This window comes from Pelodiscus sinensis, chromosome 21 (assembly GCF_052426305.1).
Source record: "Pelodiscus sinensis isolate ZL-2025 chromosome 21, ASM5242630v1, whole genome shotgun sequence".
NCBI classification, from domain to species: domain Eukaryota; kingdom Metazoa; phylum Chordata; order Testudines; family Trionychidae; genus Pelodiscus; species Pelodiscus sinensis.
Window position 1 is genome coordinate 20,746,879 of NC_143072.1, and position 18,680 is coordinate 20,765,558.

At 38.3% G+C, this 18,680-nt stretch overlaps 1 protein-coding gene across 7 annotated transcripts in view; it reads right to left on the bottom strand.

Moving 5' to 3' along the window:
- Positions 1-1,477: 1,477 nt before the first annotated feature.
- The window catches only part of GGNBP2 (gametogenetin binding protein 2), a 33,123-nt gene continuing 15,920 nt past the window's right edge, over positions 1,478-18,680 (bottom strand). For 4 of the 7 annotated variants that reach the window (XM_075904750.2, XM_075904752.2, XM_075904749.2 and 1 more), the window contains exons 5-15: positions 17,396-17,494; positions 11,975-12,100; positions 11,736-11,849; positions 8,677-8,886; positions 7,387-7,561; positions 5,621-5,815; positions 4,545-4,695; positions 3,975-4,100; positions 3,731-3,882; positions 2,870-3,118; positions 1,478-2,153 (exon numbers count right to left, since the gene is read on the bottom strand). In XM_075904750.2, the coding sequence (XP_075760865.2) occupies positions 1,950-2,153; positions 2,870-3,118; positions 3,731-3,882; positions 3,975-4,100; positions 4,545-4,695; positions 5,621-5,815; positions 7,387-7,561; positions 8,677-8,886; positions 11,736-11,849; positions 11,975-12,100; positions 17,396-17,494 (1,801 nt within the window). In that variant the 3' untranslated portion in view covers positions 1,478-1,949. The remainder of the gene's footprint in view (positions 2,154-2,869; positions 3,119-3,730; positions 3,883-3,974; positions 4,101-4,544; positions 4,696-5,620; positions 5,816-7,386; positions 7,562-8,676; positions 8,887-11,735; positions 11,850-11,974; positions 12,101-17,395; positions 17,495-18,680) is intronic. The other 3 variants (XM_075904754.2, XM_075904756.2, XM_075904755.2) reach the window with 3 other exon arrangements.

Here is an 18,680-nt window from a genome sequence, read left to right on the forward strand (position 1 = left end):
TCAGAAAAATATTCTTTGGGGCTGAATGTTTTATTCAAACCAGAACAATATCATTATTTTAGATTGAACAAAATGTTTAATTCAACCACAAATGGAGTTCTCAGTTTCGTGTTTCATTGAGTAACACCCACCCCCCCAAGTCTATTTTGGGTGAACCTGAACCAGAAATGACCATACCAACTCCCCCCAAAAAAACAAACACCAATTTGTACAGCTTTACACGGTCATGTCCATTTTGTTTTCCAGAGCTATTGTCCCCTTCAGCTAATATAGCTGTACATAAAAAGGGCATCTTTCTTACAGCCCACCTCTGCAAATCCTTGATGCATAGAATGCTTTAGCCAAATATTACTTTACAAACTTGATTATTCAACTTTTGGGATAGAGGGAGACTGAGCCAGCCTAAGGTTTTAATTAATAATAGTATTTTTCATGCAATTAGTAATTATATTGCAAACTCCCTTAGATGTCAAGAGAACATGACCAGGTTTCATACAATGTAGGGGTCTAGCTAATTGGGTTACATTGCATACTAAGGAAGAGCTCTATATGGCTTGTATCTTTCACCAACAGAAGTTGGTCCAATGAAAGTTATTTTACCCTCCTTCTCTAACATCCTGGTATCAACATGGTATAAACAACACTGCAAACATCATCTACATAAGCCACAGCTGCCCTATGGTTCTTTCAGTGAGCAGTATTTTGGGGAATGCACATGCACCATGCATGCCCTCACACCCCTACCCAAGGCTATAAAAGCAACGAATGCCCTCCACCATTTTCCCTCACCAATACAGAATCAAGACTAAGGACTCCACAGCAGCAGGGCAGTAGTGTGTTAACTAGTCACAAATCAGCCATAAAGTAAGGAAATAGCTCCCAGGGACTTCAACGGCTGTTGTACAAGTTTACTCAAATTTAGTTTAGCCTACTGCGTGCAACCTATGTAATCCAGGTGTATCTAGAATCAAAAGGCTAATAGTTTTTCATTCTGACATCTCCCATTCCTCCAATCCTCAGTGCCAAACAATCATTCCATGAGACTAATGGGTCGTAACATTATAGGATACTGTATAAACTAATCGACGCTGAATGCACATTCGTGCAAGAGTATCCATATTCTCCTGCTCAGAACTGTCTTCCATGCATCCACCAGTCAAGACATCCACAACTCTAATAAGCAACCCTCCAAATGTGTTGAAATGCTCTTACTTTTCCATTTGTCTAAATGAATCACAAGTCTGTTTAGTAAGGGAAAGGAAGAGACACTGGGATACTACTCACTAGCCGTTGTCTTGGAGAAGCTACTGACTTGACTTTCAGACATAGCATTGAATCAGCTTGTATGGAAAAGGGCTGGAGGTCACCAACTCAGTTCTGCTATCAAAACCCACAAGCATGGGCTGAGGGTACACTCAAGAGACTTGATAATACTTACATCCACAATGTTATGAAAAGTAGAAACATCTAAACCAACTTTTACTATGCATATTAATAAATATTCTTTATTTAAATTTTGCACATTGCGCTTTAACATATTACATCCAAAACATTTTGCAAGTGGATGTCTATTTGTAAAATCTTATATTCAGCTCATTGTCATTCTGTACAGAATTATAAGTACAACATTACTTTGCCACTAGGTTGCTTTTTTTTAATAAGTCTCACAGTAAGAGAAACATTTAATGAAAAGAGATGGCATAAATTATGAGAGGCTTGCACAGCTACTCAACTAAAGAAACAAGCCTGAAGAAAGACCAAAATTAACGAAATCACCTCCACCAATCTCCCCACCAAAAAAGAAGAAAAGAAAAGAAAAAGAGAAAGAAAAAAGAATCACATTGATTAAGATAAAATTTTGCCGTAAGTCACTAAATTAAGTTTTTGAAAGAGAAGGCGCAGTAGTCATCTTGAGGATTTCAATGAAAGACAGAGCTATTTTATTGTATTTAGTTCGCTCCAGCTGTTGTCAACCAACCACTACAAATGGGCCTCTTGTGATCATTTAAGCGGCAGTATTTATTAAATTTCTCCTTCAGATGCTGTCGGTACTGTTCTCTATTGCTGTAAAAAGACTTGTTGTTTGCCATAAAGGACTGTATTTCATCTTGTGAGATAAAGATTTCCTCATCAGAAGTGCATTCGGATTCATCCTACAAAGGAAAAAAGGCATTTACAGATGTGAACATTGCTCTCCTAACATTGCACACTCCCCACCATCATTTTACAAATTAAGAGTCTCTAGTTCAAGTTTCATATCACTTGTGCAAAGTCTACAGTTGCTCTGCACAAAGAGAGAGTGTCACACGATGGCAGCACAAGTCCTAACTAGCTAGTCCAGTAATCTGTGTTTGATTCACAATGGTTTGCTATATGCTGTGTCAGACGCAGTCTACTCAGCAGTGAACTCTGGCAAAAGCAAGCAGCAGCACTGTTTCTCTTTAGATTGTTTCAGATCCTGGCAGTAATATAAGATGCGCACAGCAATGGAGGAGGGCGGGGGGAGAGAGGAGGAGGAGAAAGGAAAAATTTTCTGGAGAAAAATCTGTGCTGGCACTAGCATTCTACACAAGGGCACAGATGGTGCACACATCTTCATTACCAGTTTGCCATTCTGTCACTGTTATTCTACTGACTCCATTCTTACTCAAAAATGAGAATTTGAAATCTCCGATAAGGCTGGCTCACTAGTATCTCCACAAACAAAATACCACAAGCGAGGTATGAGGAGCATCTTCTGTTATCTCTTCACTGTACCAAGTCTTATTATACCACATACAGATTCTGAATTCTCCAGAACCTATTCCTAAAACCAAATATTCAAAGCAGCAGCCTATAAACCTATGCCTTCAAATAAACTGTTACTTACAAGGAGTTCCACTAAGCTCTTGGCACCTTTTCCAGAATCAGGAACTAATGATGTTTCTGTAGATTCTGCAAATTGTGACACATTTTTCCTGTGGTCAAACCAAGGCATCTGCTGCCCATTTTTTTCTGAGTTACAGCAGCTTTCAGCATGGGTGTCTTTGGTCTTGTCAAAGTGAAACTCTGTGTGCACAATATTTCCTGAGGTCTCACGGTTACTCAGATCTGCAATACAACTTCCAAGTTTCTGAATCTAAAAAGTTAAGATAATTTACAATGAATAACGAAGTGGTGGTTAAAAAGAAACCCCACTGCAATACTGAGCTGATTTCATGACCGGGATACTAAGATTTGGTAAAGATACCAGACAATATTTCTTCACAAAACAATTAAACAGAGCAGCATTTAGAAAGTGGTAGAGAAGACCTGTTCAAATACTGAATACTTCAGGTAATGAAATGGGCATTTGGTATGTTAGCTGACTCCCTTCACCCAAGTACTATTGATTAAGGGACCATGGAGATGACTGGCCAAACAAAACGAGGAGTACTGTGGCACTTTAAAAACTAAACAGATTTATTTGGGCAGAAAATAACAGGTCTTCCACCGGAACAGCTCTGAGATATATAGGAAGGGAAGAAGAGAGCATAATGGCAAGTTGTACTACTAAAGCATCTAGGTAACTGATGAATAAGGAGCATCTTTTTTCCAGGATTTAATCTAATACTTGCTTCAAAGACTTTGAGTGGGGAGGGAAGAGATGAAAAACCCACACCATTAGCCACAATCCAAATTGGGTAAGTGGCAATAAATATTTTACAATACATACATAACTCAGAATTCTAAAGCAAGCAATTGTCCTTACATGCTCATTCTCACACTTCAAAGTTTTGCTTTTCTTTTTCTTCTTTTTATTTTTGCCTTTTATATTAGTCTCTTCAGAATTAGCCCAACATTCCACGCAACTATCCCCGTCTTCCTCTTTATCATCACAGCGGTGGACACATGACTCATCACCTGTGAAAGACAGGGAGTTCCTCTCAAACAAGTTTTCTATGCTTCTATACACCACTAAGATAACATTAACATTCAATTCCTGCTGAACCTACCATTTTCATCATGGTTACAGATGCCTTCAGTGCAGGCTACATCTGAACCCTCCCGAGATCCTGTTTCACTGCCCTCCATGCTTGATGAATATCCGCAATCACTACCATTACAATGTGGAGATAAACCTGAGATGAAATGAGAAGTTACTGTAATCTACAGCACAAAGTTATAAATTTTTTAGTTAAGCCTCTACAAATGAAAGTATGTAAAAAATCACATTTAGAAAGTTAACTGGAATTCTGCAGGTGGGTGCCTGCTCCATCTGGGCCCGCCATGCTGCACGTGAGGGCCAACTCCAGCTGGGCATGTACACCACAGCCCGGGCAGGGGTCTGCTCTGGCAGGACCACTGGTTAACCGGATACTCCGGTAACCACAACAATAAGGCTAATGCTTATTGGGTAAATGGTTAACCCTTTATATCACTACTACAATCAAGAAGCTCTTACAATATGAATTTTAAAAAAAGTTTTCAACTTTTTTTTTTTTTAAAGAAGAGTATGACAAGATCTTCCCTCACCCTACATTAAATACTTTCAGAATAAACAATTACAAGTAAGTTTCACATACCTTTCTTTATTTTAGGTGAACCCAACAGAGTACCACTACTAGGACAGGTACATGAAGTGCTTTCATTGGTAACAATTACTTCTACACAATTGCTAGTATCATCTGTACTACCACAGGCTTTGCAACTATTTTCCATAAAGTCTGAGTTTTCCTTAAATAAAACCAAGAGACATATGCAAGTGTTAAAACAACTAGATAGCTAATGACATTCCTCTATTTTTGCTCTTTAAATCCCTAGAGAGAAGACAGTCCTATCAAAAAAGAAACTATGGTTGCTGGATAAGGCTGTTATAGTATCATGTTGATTTCCCCCCTCCCCCACTTTTTGAAGCAACTTTAAGACAGACACATTCTCTCTCTCTCAGAATGTGGCCAGAGAAAACCCTGTTCTAAATCAACTCAAAGACCTTACTTCAATAACAGGTACATTTCCCAATAGCTAGATTCAGCAGCACGGATCTTGAAGCCACAGTAAGGTACGGTATGCCTACACTGCCATTAAACACCTTTGGCTAGCTTGTGCCAGCTGATTTGGGATTGGAGGGCATGGGCTGCAAAACTACAGTGCACCAGCTGGGAGCTTGAGCACGGGCCTGAAGGTCTACATTGCAATTTTACAGTCCCTCAGTCTAAGCCCTGCGAGCTCAAGTCAGCTGACATGAGTCAGCTTAGAGAGTTTATTGAAGTGCAGACATACTCTTAGTCTTCTTACAAAAGGCCATCACTGGTGGTAACTATCTTTGAGTAGCATGCCAATCTGATGTTCTCTTTAGGTAAGTGATAGCCTAATATTTTTTTTAAAACGATCTATTAACCTAACTCCAGATGGTCAGTTGAAGTAATCTACAAATTGAGTCCTCATTCGCAAACTATTTTTTTTTACAAAAAGGCAAAACTATTATAAAAAGGTATCAAGTTTTGTTAGAGACTCACTTAAACTTGGTTCCCACCAATAAAAATAAAAAATAAAGACCACTGTAGAGTCAAAAATGTGATGAGCAACAGAATGTTATCAATTCAAAGTAGTTGTTCAATAGCAACACAAATCATTAAGCTGATTGATCAGCAATATTTACCTTCTCCTGACTGATTTCTTTCTCTTCTGTTGCCTGTAAGGGAGCAGGAATCTCACACACACACTTGTTTTTCCGCCTATTCTTCCGTTTTTGGCGCTTTTTCTCTTGTTTAAGTTCTCTTACTCTTTCCTCTTCTGAAAACTCTTCACAGAGTTGTTCCAATCGACTGATACCCTGCACTTTTTCCACGGCCATCTATTAATAAAATTCAAAACCTTGCTCAAAAGGAGTTAAATCTAAACTCTAGCTTCTCCATTTATAAAACAGAATGGACTATAAAACGGGCACATTGATAAGTAGTTTGTTCAAAGTGACTTCGATGAATTAATCATAGCACTATCACTCTCAAGGCTTAAGAAAACTGTCAATTTAAATGTAGTCCCAAATATAGATTTTTGGGAAGGATGCTCCTGTAAGAATTATGAACAAAACTGCATCAATATAAATTTTATTAAATGATTTAATTCTTTCAAGAAATGGAAATGAAATGACTTAATAAGTTTAGCTTTGCTGCACTGAAAACGTGAAACACAAGTGATTCAGATTCATGAACTTTCCTCATCTAAAAGTGGAAGAGTAAAGCAAACCCCCCCCCCCAAAAAAACACCAGGATTTGGAAAATGTTCTGTTTAATAATTAAAGGTACTATTGTAACACACATACAAATGTAGTATTCTCATGGATACAGCTGGCTGGAGCACCAGCAAGATAAATCTAAATCCTTAAACATAAAAATCTTCCACAATGTATTTAGAGTTAAGATATCACAGTAAAGGTTTTGCCTGTGTAGGAAATTAGAAAAGCATAACTCCTTATATCGACACATCTTGGAAGAAGGAGTGGCTTTTCTTGGTTTATATTAAACCACTTCCAAAGCAACATAAGCTATGAGGAGTTATACCCATTGCAGTGTCATGGTTTATCTTCACATCCTACCTTGTATTGGTATAACCTGCCCTTTTAGACAGACCCTTCACAAAAAGCCACAGGAAGATTTCATTTTCAACAATGTATTTTACACATTGGAAAACAGGTAATTTAGACTCACATCTACAACAACAAAAAGTTCTTACAAAATGATTTGTAAGGCTATAAGGTGGGAACAAATTGACCCTTAATTTGATTATAAATTCACTCAAACTGGATTTCATCTTTTTTCCCTCCTTAACTTGTTTAAACGATTTTAAACACACAGAACAGTCATTCTGAAAAGGAACTAGGCATTATACACAAGATGGTGAAGACAAAACTATTCCAATTAAAATAATGGAATTTTAACGACAAAGGTACTGAAGGATGCATGAGTTCATGAGCAAGTAAATGTTAAAAGGAGGCTCAGATAAGGTTCTGCCCCAAATTTAGATATTGTAAATCCTGCCCCATCCCTAAGACTTTGAAAGTTTCCAATTAACACAGTTTAGTTTGAATTTAGGCATTTGAATTTGTAATTCAAAGGCTTGTCCATCCTTGCAATTCTTCATCATAGTTAAAACGAAAATAAGGTAACCTTATTACACCATAGCTAAAACCTGCAACATAGGGATATGGTAAAATATTGCCTAACATCCAGTAGAGAATCCAGTGTATGGACTGAAATATAAAATAATGTGGTTTATCCTCCCCCATTATCCAAGCTACATTTCATGTCAGAATGAAAACAATTATAATAAATGGGGAATGAGGATTTTTTTAAGTTAATATTTAATGTAAAAACTTTATTTTTACTGCTCAGTCATAAAGCTTTAAAACGTGTCACCCATTTTTACCTCAAAACTCTTGCGTAAAGCATCAACGCCAAGGTAAAAAAGCATCTGCCAGGTTTGCTCTTCAGCCCGTAGCTTCTGCCAGATTCGGTGTAATCTTTCATAAAGATGAATACCCAAGCAGGTCAAAACCTCTTCTTGGGCTATGTCTATTGTTTTAGCATGCCTTTCCCTTCGTCTGCAACAAGATTATACTGAGTTGGTTTCTAATATATGAACAATGTATTGTCGCAGAGATATACACAGTATTAAACTATTCCATTCATTAAGAAAGTCAACAGAAATCTATTTACATGTAAAGCAGTTGAAAATGAGCATTTCTATAGAAGACAGAACAATCTGAAGAGACAGTTGCATCATCACAGTAATGACTGCATAGTGTTCTGTTGTGCTGCATGCAAATGCAAAATAGAAGGGACCAGAACAAAAATCTGAGACTACATCAGTGGCTCTCATGACAGCATCTTAAGGCTACACTGTATTTTCCATCCTGTGGTATCTGAGGGGAGCTCTCACCAGTACATGATTTCTACTGGGAGGAGATTGCAAGAGGTTTTTTTTTTTTTTTTTTTTTTAATCACTCAGTATCAGCATGGCACAATCAAGCATTTTATTTTCCAGGATTTTATCATCTAGTTTATATAGTCTACTGTGAATTTTAGTTGCACCTTCAAGAGAAACCATGTAGGAAGCAAAATGTTTATTACATCTTTCAAAAGAGTGACTCTAAGTTTATGAATTACCTACCTTGAAGTTAAGCAACTGTATCCCAATACTAGTTGTTAAACCATTACTCTATTAAGAACAAGTGTTTGTAACATTCTTCTGTTTTTTCCTCCCAAGGCATATAACATTGAAGTCTAAATGATTCAAGTCTAGAACTACATTATCACTGGAAGATTTTTGGACAGTAACTGAAAAGTGTGAAGCAGCTAAATTATTCTTTAAATTATGGACTTGTTATATAAAAACCTCAGTAAACTTTCATTCAGGTTTCCCTTTCTATTTCACATATCTTTAAACACCTCAATGGGAAAGCAAGGCAGCCCTAACAAATGAACAAATTAATTTCAAAGCATTTAACAATTTCACTTGTAGATTTATAGGAAGCAAGAGACAAATGAAATGCTCATTGCTTTGAAACATCATGAAGGAATACATCGCATACAAACAGCTGCACCTAAAATCCATTATGCAGCAGAGGCAGAAAATATTAATCATTCTTGCAACATATGTTCAGAAATAAAATAAAGAAGCAAAGCGCTAGATAGCCCATTCTAGCAAATTACATACTCATACCCTCCTGCGAACTCTGGTTCAGCTCGACCCAATAGGTGCGCAATGAAGTCTGTTTCACAGCATACATGAATATGACGTTCATGTGGACAACTACGCAAACCCTCATAAAGTGCAGCACAATAGCCCTTTTCTTTGCTGCAATCTAGCTCACCAATAAGAATATTGTACGCTCGAAGCACTTTATTTTTGCAATCAGTGCAAAACCTGTATTAAAATTAAAAAAGTAGATGTTAGCATTCTTATTGAAATCGCATAGTTTAATAAATGTAGCATGAAGAATTATCTTAAAACTAGACCACTAAGTTAAGAGGTTTCAAATAAAAGCTAAAAAGACTGATATGGATAATATCAAAGTATACAGTATACCATATAATATAATGAAGTTAATATGAACTTTTGTACTTCAGATCATAAACTATCTGGTAACATTAAGAAGAAACTTTCTCTATGGATAGATTATTTCATATTGTCCATTACTGAGATTCCTGCAAGATACTGGACATAATGAATCACTGGTCCAAGCCAACACAACAATTCCTATACCTTTAATATTCTCTCCCCCCCCCCCCCCCCCCCAACTAGGACACATTGTAAGTGACTTTGTAATGGGACTTCACAAGATTTTTTAATAACTACAGTGAATAATTAGGGAGACAGTGAAGAGTACATTCTTATCTGCTGCACAAGATCTGCATTTCCATTATAAAACTACTTTAGTGCCTGAGATTTCTGTACATCTGTGTGCATATTAAACAAATAGTTTAGTTATACCTGCTTGCTAGTGTTTCATGAACTTTCAACCAGCTATGAAGTGCACTATTCAGATTTAGAAAAATTCTAAATCTAAAAAAAATAAAATGCAACCAAGCTTAAGAAAACTATTTTAAAGAGTAATACTTGATATTCAATGTGAATTATTCCAATGCCTGACAATTATCTAAAAAGTTTATAATGCAAACTCAAATGTGTCCCTAATTCAGTTTTAAAATTCTAAAACATTGCATGCTAACTTATGTCGACTTTAGGTGGAACGGGGGCTCTATTTTCTCCTACCCCACAAGAAAGTTTTAGTTATAGAAAACGACAATATTTTATAAATCAACTATATTTCAGTTGCTAAGCAGTTGCTCATTTATATTCTATTTTTATGTGGTCAAGTGACAGAAAATAAAAATATTAATCTAGCTTCCAGTAACATATTAGACATTCTGCTAACTGAAGACTTTCAATGTTATAAGAATTAATTAGCTGATGATAGACAAGTGGTTGAATAGGTGTATTGAACATCATGTTCCTATGATTTTGAAGGTTTCCTTTTCTCATACTACAGGCAGTCCCTGGGTTACGTATAAGATAGGGACTATAGGTTTGTTCTTAAGTTGAATTTGTATGTAAGTCGGAACTGGCTCCAGATTCAGCTGCTGCTGCTACTGACACTGACCAGGGGCTGACTACAGGAAGCTGGAGGCAGAATTGCTCTGCCCCCAGCTTCCTGGAATCAGCCACTGATCAGTTTCAACAGCGGCTGAATCTCGAGCCTGGGACAGAACAGCTGGGCTACCAGGTAGGTCCCTGCAGGACCAACCCAGCAGCACCCCAGCTGCTTTACCCCAGGGTCCACAACAAAAGCCTGGTCTGCTGTCGGGGACTGCCTGTATAGATCAGTGCTTTTGGATTTAAAGTGAAGAATTTCATCGGTAAGATAGTTGCCGTACATGTGCAGTTGTGATTAATGCACACACACCAATTGCTACGCTGACCAGAATATTAAAAGACTTTTCTGTATTTTCCTATGAACTAGAAATAATGATACCAAAGGATCATTAAATTATTTTTAAAATTCTTAGAGTTTATTAATTTAGCAAACTTAACTGAATTCCCCTTGCTTCCACTGGCATTGTTCTCATTATTATTTCAGAAGTATAAGCATAAAAGTAATTCCAAATTAAGAACATTAGTTCTAAAATGGAAAGGAATTCTTAAGTTTGCTTAGCAGCTCCCATAAATATTATAACAAAAATGCATTATTGAACATATTTTTAGAAATATACTGCTATAATAATCAGGTCAACTGGATTCTAAAAAAGGTGAAGAATTTGCACATTTAGGTAATAATTCCTTTATGTAATTTCTAATGCAAGGTGTAAACTAAATACTTTTTACCAAGTTTATTATGGTGTCAAGGAGCTAAAATGTATATATAGGAAATACTGTTTTTAGTAACTTTACACACAAAACAAGCATATTTTGATTTTTACCTGTTCTATTAAGAACGACAGGAAAAACTACATTGTTTTGTTTGAAATGCACTCAATCTAAAAAGTTAAAATAATTGGTCTGAAGTTCTATCGAGGGATTGCCTTATTATTACATATCAATTAAACTGAGACACTAAGTTACCAGAGCTAGTTATAAAGGTCAATTATAGCACAATAAATGTAGCCACTGTAAGCCATTTAAGAATCTCTCAGATCAGGAAATAGTTTTAGAAGTACTATTCATACTCTTCAATCAAACTCATTTCAAAGGCATACAGGGTGTGTACACATGGAGTTTGATTCTTAAATTCTCATCTAAGAATAGTTTGCATCAAATCAAATGCAGACACCTCAGATAAGTCAATGGCCTCTGATATTTTTCTAATAGCTGCCATATGATAGTATAATAGTTGCAAATAAAACTTGCACTTTATTAAATGAGAAATAAAATGGCATTTTTATACACTTCTTATCTCAAGTGACTATGCAGCTAGAATTAACATACAAGTCACAATGTAGTACTACATGCAAATCATAAATAAAAGAAGGCTAAAGCCTAATCTTATGGGTCCACAGTTCTCCTGCTATGACTGATATTACTATCAAGTAACCAAAGAGAAAGGAATCCATCTTATTTTCGGTATCTCAACAAATATTGCAGAACTCTGCCAAATTCTCACAGCTTAACATTTTGAATTTACCTTTAATTTCAAAAACTGTATATTTTATTTCGTAAGAGAGTCCCTACTATGTAGGATATGAAGGATAAAGAATGTTTTAATTCCCTTAACTTACCTGTGTTTTCGCAGATATGTTTCTAATGTTTCTAAAAGACAACTAGAATCAATTAAAACTACTTCATCCCTGCATTCTTGAGACATGAGTTCCCACACATCCATCCAACATCCCCTGCAGAAACAAACATAAAAAATACCAATAAAACAAAAACAAGAACTGTACATTAAGTTTATTTCAAGAAAGGTTAAAAAAAGCCACACAAAGCAGTAGTGTTATTTTTTTTAAATCAATTTTACCTGGCAGCTCCCTGGAAAGGTCCATAGTGGAAAGTGATCCTACATTTGCTCTCCTTCCTGTTGTCTTCACTATTTTTCTTATCTGCACCTAATTTCTCTGTACTGAGTGTGCTATTGCTCCCTTCACTGTAGCATAGTATTAAAAAAAAATTACAGCTATATAATATCTAGAGTAAACTAAAATGTTTTCCTGAAACATGCTATCAAAAGGCTACAGTTAAAACACATACTATTCAAACTAAATTAGCTAAGATGCAGGAAAGCATTGCATGTCTCACAAAAGTTATTATTCTTCCATAAAATTAGCGACAAGCGCTATCAAATGGAATTTATTGTCTGCAAGACTCAATCGCAATGATAAGTTAGAGGTAGCATTCTCCCCCCCCAAATCAAATATACTTTTGATGGAAAGTATCTACAAAATCTTTATTTCTCTCAAACTAGTATTTAGTGTGCAATTTGCAATTAATGCTCCAACACCCTCAACTATTTAAAGTTAAAAGCTAAAACAACATATTTCAGTTACCTTAAATGTTGTACATTTTCTGAAATAGTCAGCAGCTGTATGGCAGAGAAGAAACTTTTAAAAAGCAATTCACTTTTACTCAAGGGCTTGCTGACTCTTGAAAGTTTTTCAAACCAACTGTTCCTAAATAAAGTTATTTCTAGATAAATTCCAGTATTTACACTGTTATGGACAAAAAGGATTAAATCAGAAAAGGACAAGTGTATTCCAGAATAAGGATATGTCCACACTACACTACCAATACAGCAGCACAGGAACAGAGCTGACACTCAGGGCAGTGACAGGAATTTTCTGTCACTGTTGTAAATCCACCCTTTTGAGAGGCAGCAATTAGGTCAACAGAAAAATTCTTCCAACAAAGTTGGACAACCCAATTATGCTGCACAGGAAGTGTAATTCTTCATAGACCTAAGAGATGCAGATATGCCGACATACGTTTTAGATGCAGACCAGGTTTACAAGTGTCCCTCCTGAAGCAGGTGTCAAAAATAACTATTTTAGAACAGTTATTTTGATAATCTTTAATACTGAAACAGGAGCCTAACTTATCTTCTGAGCCCAAAAGGGTACACAGTAATGACATATCACTTGAACTGTATAAAAGGTACTACTACTATAGGCTCGTAACTACTTGTTAGCCAATAGACACCACAGTTACAAATTTTATTATTGAAAACTATTTAACACTCCAAGTTATATTTATCAACATGCATCATGCAACGTTGTGATTTTATTTAAAACCCAAAGCTTCTTGCAAAGGGGGGAAAAAAAGTCAGCTGATCATTCACAACTATTTGTTCTGGGAGAGAAAAATTATTTCCCATCTCCTCAGTTAAGCAATTAATACAATTACCTTGATTCAAAACTGCAGCTTTAGCAGGGTTGATCACAATATTGCTAGTATCTTAATTCTATAGCAGTATATGCAGTACTATACTGATCAGTATATTTTAAATGAAGTGTAGGCCATGCAATTTAAACAGCCTGCATCGCTGCTTTTGAAAATTCATTTCACAGAAACCAGAGTGCAAAAGACTGAAGTTGTTTTCATATTCCCTTGGATTTGCAACAAAACACTGAGTACTATCAATTATATATAATCCTTATTGAAATATTTAATCTGGTCAGAAATGGAACTAATGACTAGCTACTAGGGATATCAACAAGTAGTCAACTACACAATTAACTGATAAGCCTAGGTTTATAGATTAATCTTGTTGACTACTCGCATCCCCCCCCCCTTGCTGCCTCTCTATCACAAGCAAGGGAGGGGGAGAAAGCAGGAGCCGCTGCTGCATGCCCCCTGCTATTCAAGGCAGCAGCAATGGGGAGTGAGAGGGGAAGGGAGAAGACAGGAAACTGTCTGCCGGGGGTTGGAGATCCCCGCAGACAGTGGCTGCTCTGCATCTCCTGCAGCAGCCTCTGTCTGCAGTGAGCCTGAGCCAGCTGCAGGTAAAGGCTACTTTGCAGTAACAGCCCCAGTCTGCGGGAGAGAGAGGGTCTGAGCTCCTGGAAGAGAAGCCACTGCTTGTGGGGAGCTTAGACCTCCCGAGGATAGGGGCTGCCGCCACACCATGCTGATGCTTCTGCATCAGAAGCAGCAGTGCAGGGCAGCAGGCATCTAGTCTGCAAGGGGAGGTGGTTTTATACTAGCTCCTCCTGTGGACTGGCTCCCCTCCCTCACAGGCAGCAGTGTAGGCTGGCAGGGGGCTCCCCAGGAGTGGAGCCAGGAGTGCACTGGCTGCTGGCCCTGCCCAGGGGACTAAAGAATAGTTGTGTAACCGGTAGGATTTTATACAGTTACCTGACTATTAAAATACGCGATATCTAACATACCTACTAGCTAGTAGCTACTATTATCTCAAGTTCATACTGAGAAAAGAATACAGTAAACTTCTGATAATACGGCACCTTTAGGACCCAGGGGGTGCTGGATTATCAGATATGTCAGAGTACCGGAAGGGGGGTTATGAGGGGTTGGGGGAGGGGGAAAGAAGGGGAGTCAGCGGGGAACTGCACAGCCTGGGAGAGGGCAGCGCTGCGGGACCAACCCAGCAACACCCCAGCTGCTCTGCCCCCGACTTCCCTAAGTTAGCCGCTGCTGAAACTGGTCAGCGGCTGACTTGGGGAAGCCGGGGGCAGAGCAGCTCCATTTGTCCAGCTGGCCGGAGCACTTCCGGGTTCCAGTTGGTGCTGGACTATCAGGAGTGCCGGACCACTGGATGCTGGACAGTTGGGAGTTTTACTGTACATCTATTAGGGATGCTAAAACGTGTTTAATCAAGTAAATGTGTAACAGGCAAAAATTTCAATGGTTACATGAAGGTAGGCAGATGGCTCTCCAGGAGTCGATGTGAACTGGGAGCCAGTTTTTTCACATCCCTAGCATATATATTTCAATTTTATTTCCATCCTCCCACCCAGCCTCTCAGAGAATGAACATAAAAAAAAGATAAATTTGTATAAATAAAAGTTTGCCCTATACTCTGAAACTTCATGATCAAGCGGACATGCTGCTTATGCTGCTAAAAACACAGAATACAACTGATACTTGCAAGGTTCCAATACATTTCAAAGAAGATTATGTCTTCAGTCTAAGGCCAGAAGGGACTACAATGATCAGATAATCTGACCCTCCTGCATATTAGGAATTTTTAATACTTCAAGTTCTACACAGTTCAAACGAGTCAAAATTATGCTAGCACATTTTGAATACATTATGTGGTTAACTTTATTTGAGCTTATTTATACTGCTATACTACGTACACAATTCTATATATCTTTATTCATAAAATGGTGCATATCTGCATTCAATTAATTTTGCACTTTCACACAGATGTATGAAGAAACTTGAAGAAAGGTTCTACCACACATGAAAACTAATCTAATTTATATTTATATATGTTATCTTTTGTAGTACCAGCAAGTAGCTAGGGGCCAAACAAGACCGAGGCCCTGCAGGACTAGGTGCCGTACAAAAAACATGCAACAATCATTATGCTGAAGATATAGCTAAACAGACAAAGGATACGAGAAAGGGACACAACATACAAGCAAGGCTGACAGAATGGTGGTTTGCAACTGTAATATTAGTATCATGTTTTTTCCTCCAAAGAACTGGGGGTTTGGGGTTTTTTGGTCCCTCCAAATTCTTTCCATGGGGTCAAAAAATTCAATCTCGTAAAGATGCATTATCTAGCAAACAGCCATGATAAAAAAGGTTAGCAATTCAGTAGAATGAAAAGACTCAGAGCTACTAATCTGCATAAACACATCTGAGTGCTGTCCAGAGGCTTGGGGTCAAATTAGGGCTAGCTGTTTATTAAGAAGATTCAGATTAGAGAGAAAAAATATTTCAAGTCAAAGTGAGAACAGCTACCTGGGCAAAGGGGCTGTAACAACAGAATGAGTCACTCCGAAAAGTTAGTCTTCCTTCATTTGATACGAATATCATATATGCTAATTATTGAGGCAGTAGAAAACTGCAGTAACTTCACATCCCAACTGTACCTGTAAGATCTGACATGGGAAATGGCATATGATGGGCTACTCCCAGATTTTGAACTTTGATATTTTGTGGCAAGTAGTCTTGCCCCAAAATACTGAGCTCACTGAACTAAACTATTGATTTAAACAAATATTATAGTACATAAAAATACCAGGAGTCTAACACGCTGCCCGTTATTATGTAAGCAAATTTTTAGCTCACATTTGCAGTACAGTGGAAAACAATTATCAAAATATTTTGTAAAATGGGTTTTTTTTTTTTTGCATATTTAAAGATCTAAATTACAGATTCCTATAAGAATTCTGGGACCACACTATGTAAACTCTTCACAACAACAAGGTAAGCTTACAGTGCTATTCCAAAGAAAGACCTGGCAAGAAGATCAGATCTTCATCAACATCTTCATAATAATATTTTTCCTCCCTCCAAAGTAACAAAAAAAGCCCTATTCCCTCCATTCCATCAGATGGTCAAAACTAGCAAAACAAATTGTCAAAATAAAAAAGCTCAACTACACCCATTATGAAATAGCTTAATGTAATTTGAAACCCAGATATTGTTCAATTTCTAGGCTTCTAAACCACTTCTGCAAAATCCAACCAATGCATCTGTCTGTGTCTTAAACTCAAAGATATTTTTATACTGTTAGCTTGAAAAGCTAACAATTCAAGTTAACAATATACAAATATTGCTATGTTTAAGACATACATGGATTGGCTGGATTTTGAAGAAGTGGTTCAGAGGCTTGGAAAGTGAACATATCTGGGTTTCAAATTAACATTTGCTAACATAATGAGCTCTGCACCGCTGTACAACTGTTTCAGTTTGACAGCTAACTAGGCACAAAATCTAGTAAACTGTCTGGCAAAGATAACAGTAATAGTGAGAGCTCTAGAAGTTTTATTATTTAAAAGACAGACTTTGCTCTAGTCTCTGCAAGCACTCATCTGGGCTGGCTTTCTAACCATGTTTAAGAACAGTAGCATTGTGGATGACTTTTAAAAATAGTTATAAAGCCAATATAGATGGGGCCAAACTTTATCAGAAAACAAGTCTTCAGATTTTTCTGGTGAAAATTTCTACTCTCAAAGTCAGTCATGACGTTTCAGCTATAGAATATGACCTTGAAAACAGTTTTATAACTATAACATTTTGTTTATGCCAGGCTGCTAAAAGGGTTTTAACCTATGCATGCAGTTCCACATTATTTATTGCTGGTCCCCCACTTCTCTGCCTATAAAATTTAGATATATCTATAGAATGTTCAATATCTCTTCATAACAAAAAAGAAAGTGAAAAAAATACTCATATGTAGTTCTATTCTTTGGACATTTTCAGATTTTTAACGTACACAACACTTTAATGACTTCAAGGTCACTTAACTTACCCCAAAGGCTTTGGCTTGTGAGTGTCTAGGGAGTGCAACTGGCATCTCTTGTTCTTCTTACTTTTTGGAATTGCATCTATCATATCATTTAATTTGGACCTATGTAAATACATTTTAGTCATTACTTTTAAAATTAGTTACAATTTTATCCAGGAAAAAATAAATGAAAACAGATACTATCAGTGAAACAAAACTGTGCTGCTCCTTTATTAACTTTAAGCTTTTCTTCCTGCTTTCATTATTATCTTTGCCTATATAATGTTACCTCTCTTACACTAAAGCAAGAGTGGGGAACCTCAGGCCTGGAGGCTGGATGCAGCCCCAGGCTTGCCTAGATCCTGCTCCCAAGGCTTACTGCTCCCTCCTGCCACAGCACTCGGGAGCCCGCGCCTACTGTGGGACTGGACCACCCGAAGCTACTTATCTGGGCCCCATGAGGCAGTGGTGTACAAGGGGCATGTGAGGAGTGTCTTTCTCCTCAGTCAGGGGCCACATCAGAGTGTGTCCTTTTTCTTTTTGGGCTTCTCACTTGTGTGCGGCCCCTGACTGACTTTTCTGTGGGTCAGTGGCCCTAGACCCAAAAAAGTTTCTTCACCCCTGCACAAAAGGATTCTTTCCTCTCACCCACCCCAAACGTGGAAAGAGCAATAAATTCAACTTAACCATGGGCGGTTGGCCAAGTTACGGCTGGAGGAGGCAAGCCCCCAGCCCTACCCTCCTGCTGAGGCCCTGCCTCTTCTCTGATCCCATGGGGAGGGCAGGGCAGTGCGCCATGCACATGCATCTCCTCCCAACCACGGAGAGAGAAGAGGAGCAGGCGGACACTCACCCCAGCCCCAGGAAGAAGGCAAGTGACATGGCCCCAGCCTCTCTCAGCCCAGAAGAGGGCGCGCTGCGCAACCCAGCCCAGCTTCTCCTTCTCCAGAGCACCAGGGGGAAGGAAAGAGGGCACTCCACATGGTCTCTCCAGCCCCAGGGAGGAAGGAGAGCAGAGGGTGTGTAGTATAGCCCCAGCTTCCTCAGCCTAGAAGTCGGGCAGAGGGCATGCACCATGGCCCCAGCCTCCCAACCCCCAGGAGGTGGAGAGAAGGCACATGGCATGGCACCAACCTCCCCAACCCCAGAGAAGGGCGTGCCGCATGGCCTAGCCTCGCCCTGCCTCTCCAGCCCTGGAGCACGGGAGCTGGAAGCAGCAACACTCTGCCCCAGAATACCTACTGCAGGCGTTTGGGGGGAGGAGTGTGGGCGAGGCTATGCCAGGTGGTTTGGGAAGGCAAAGCCTTTT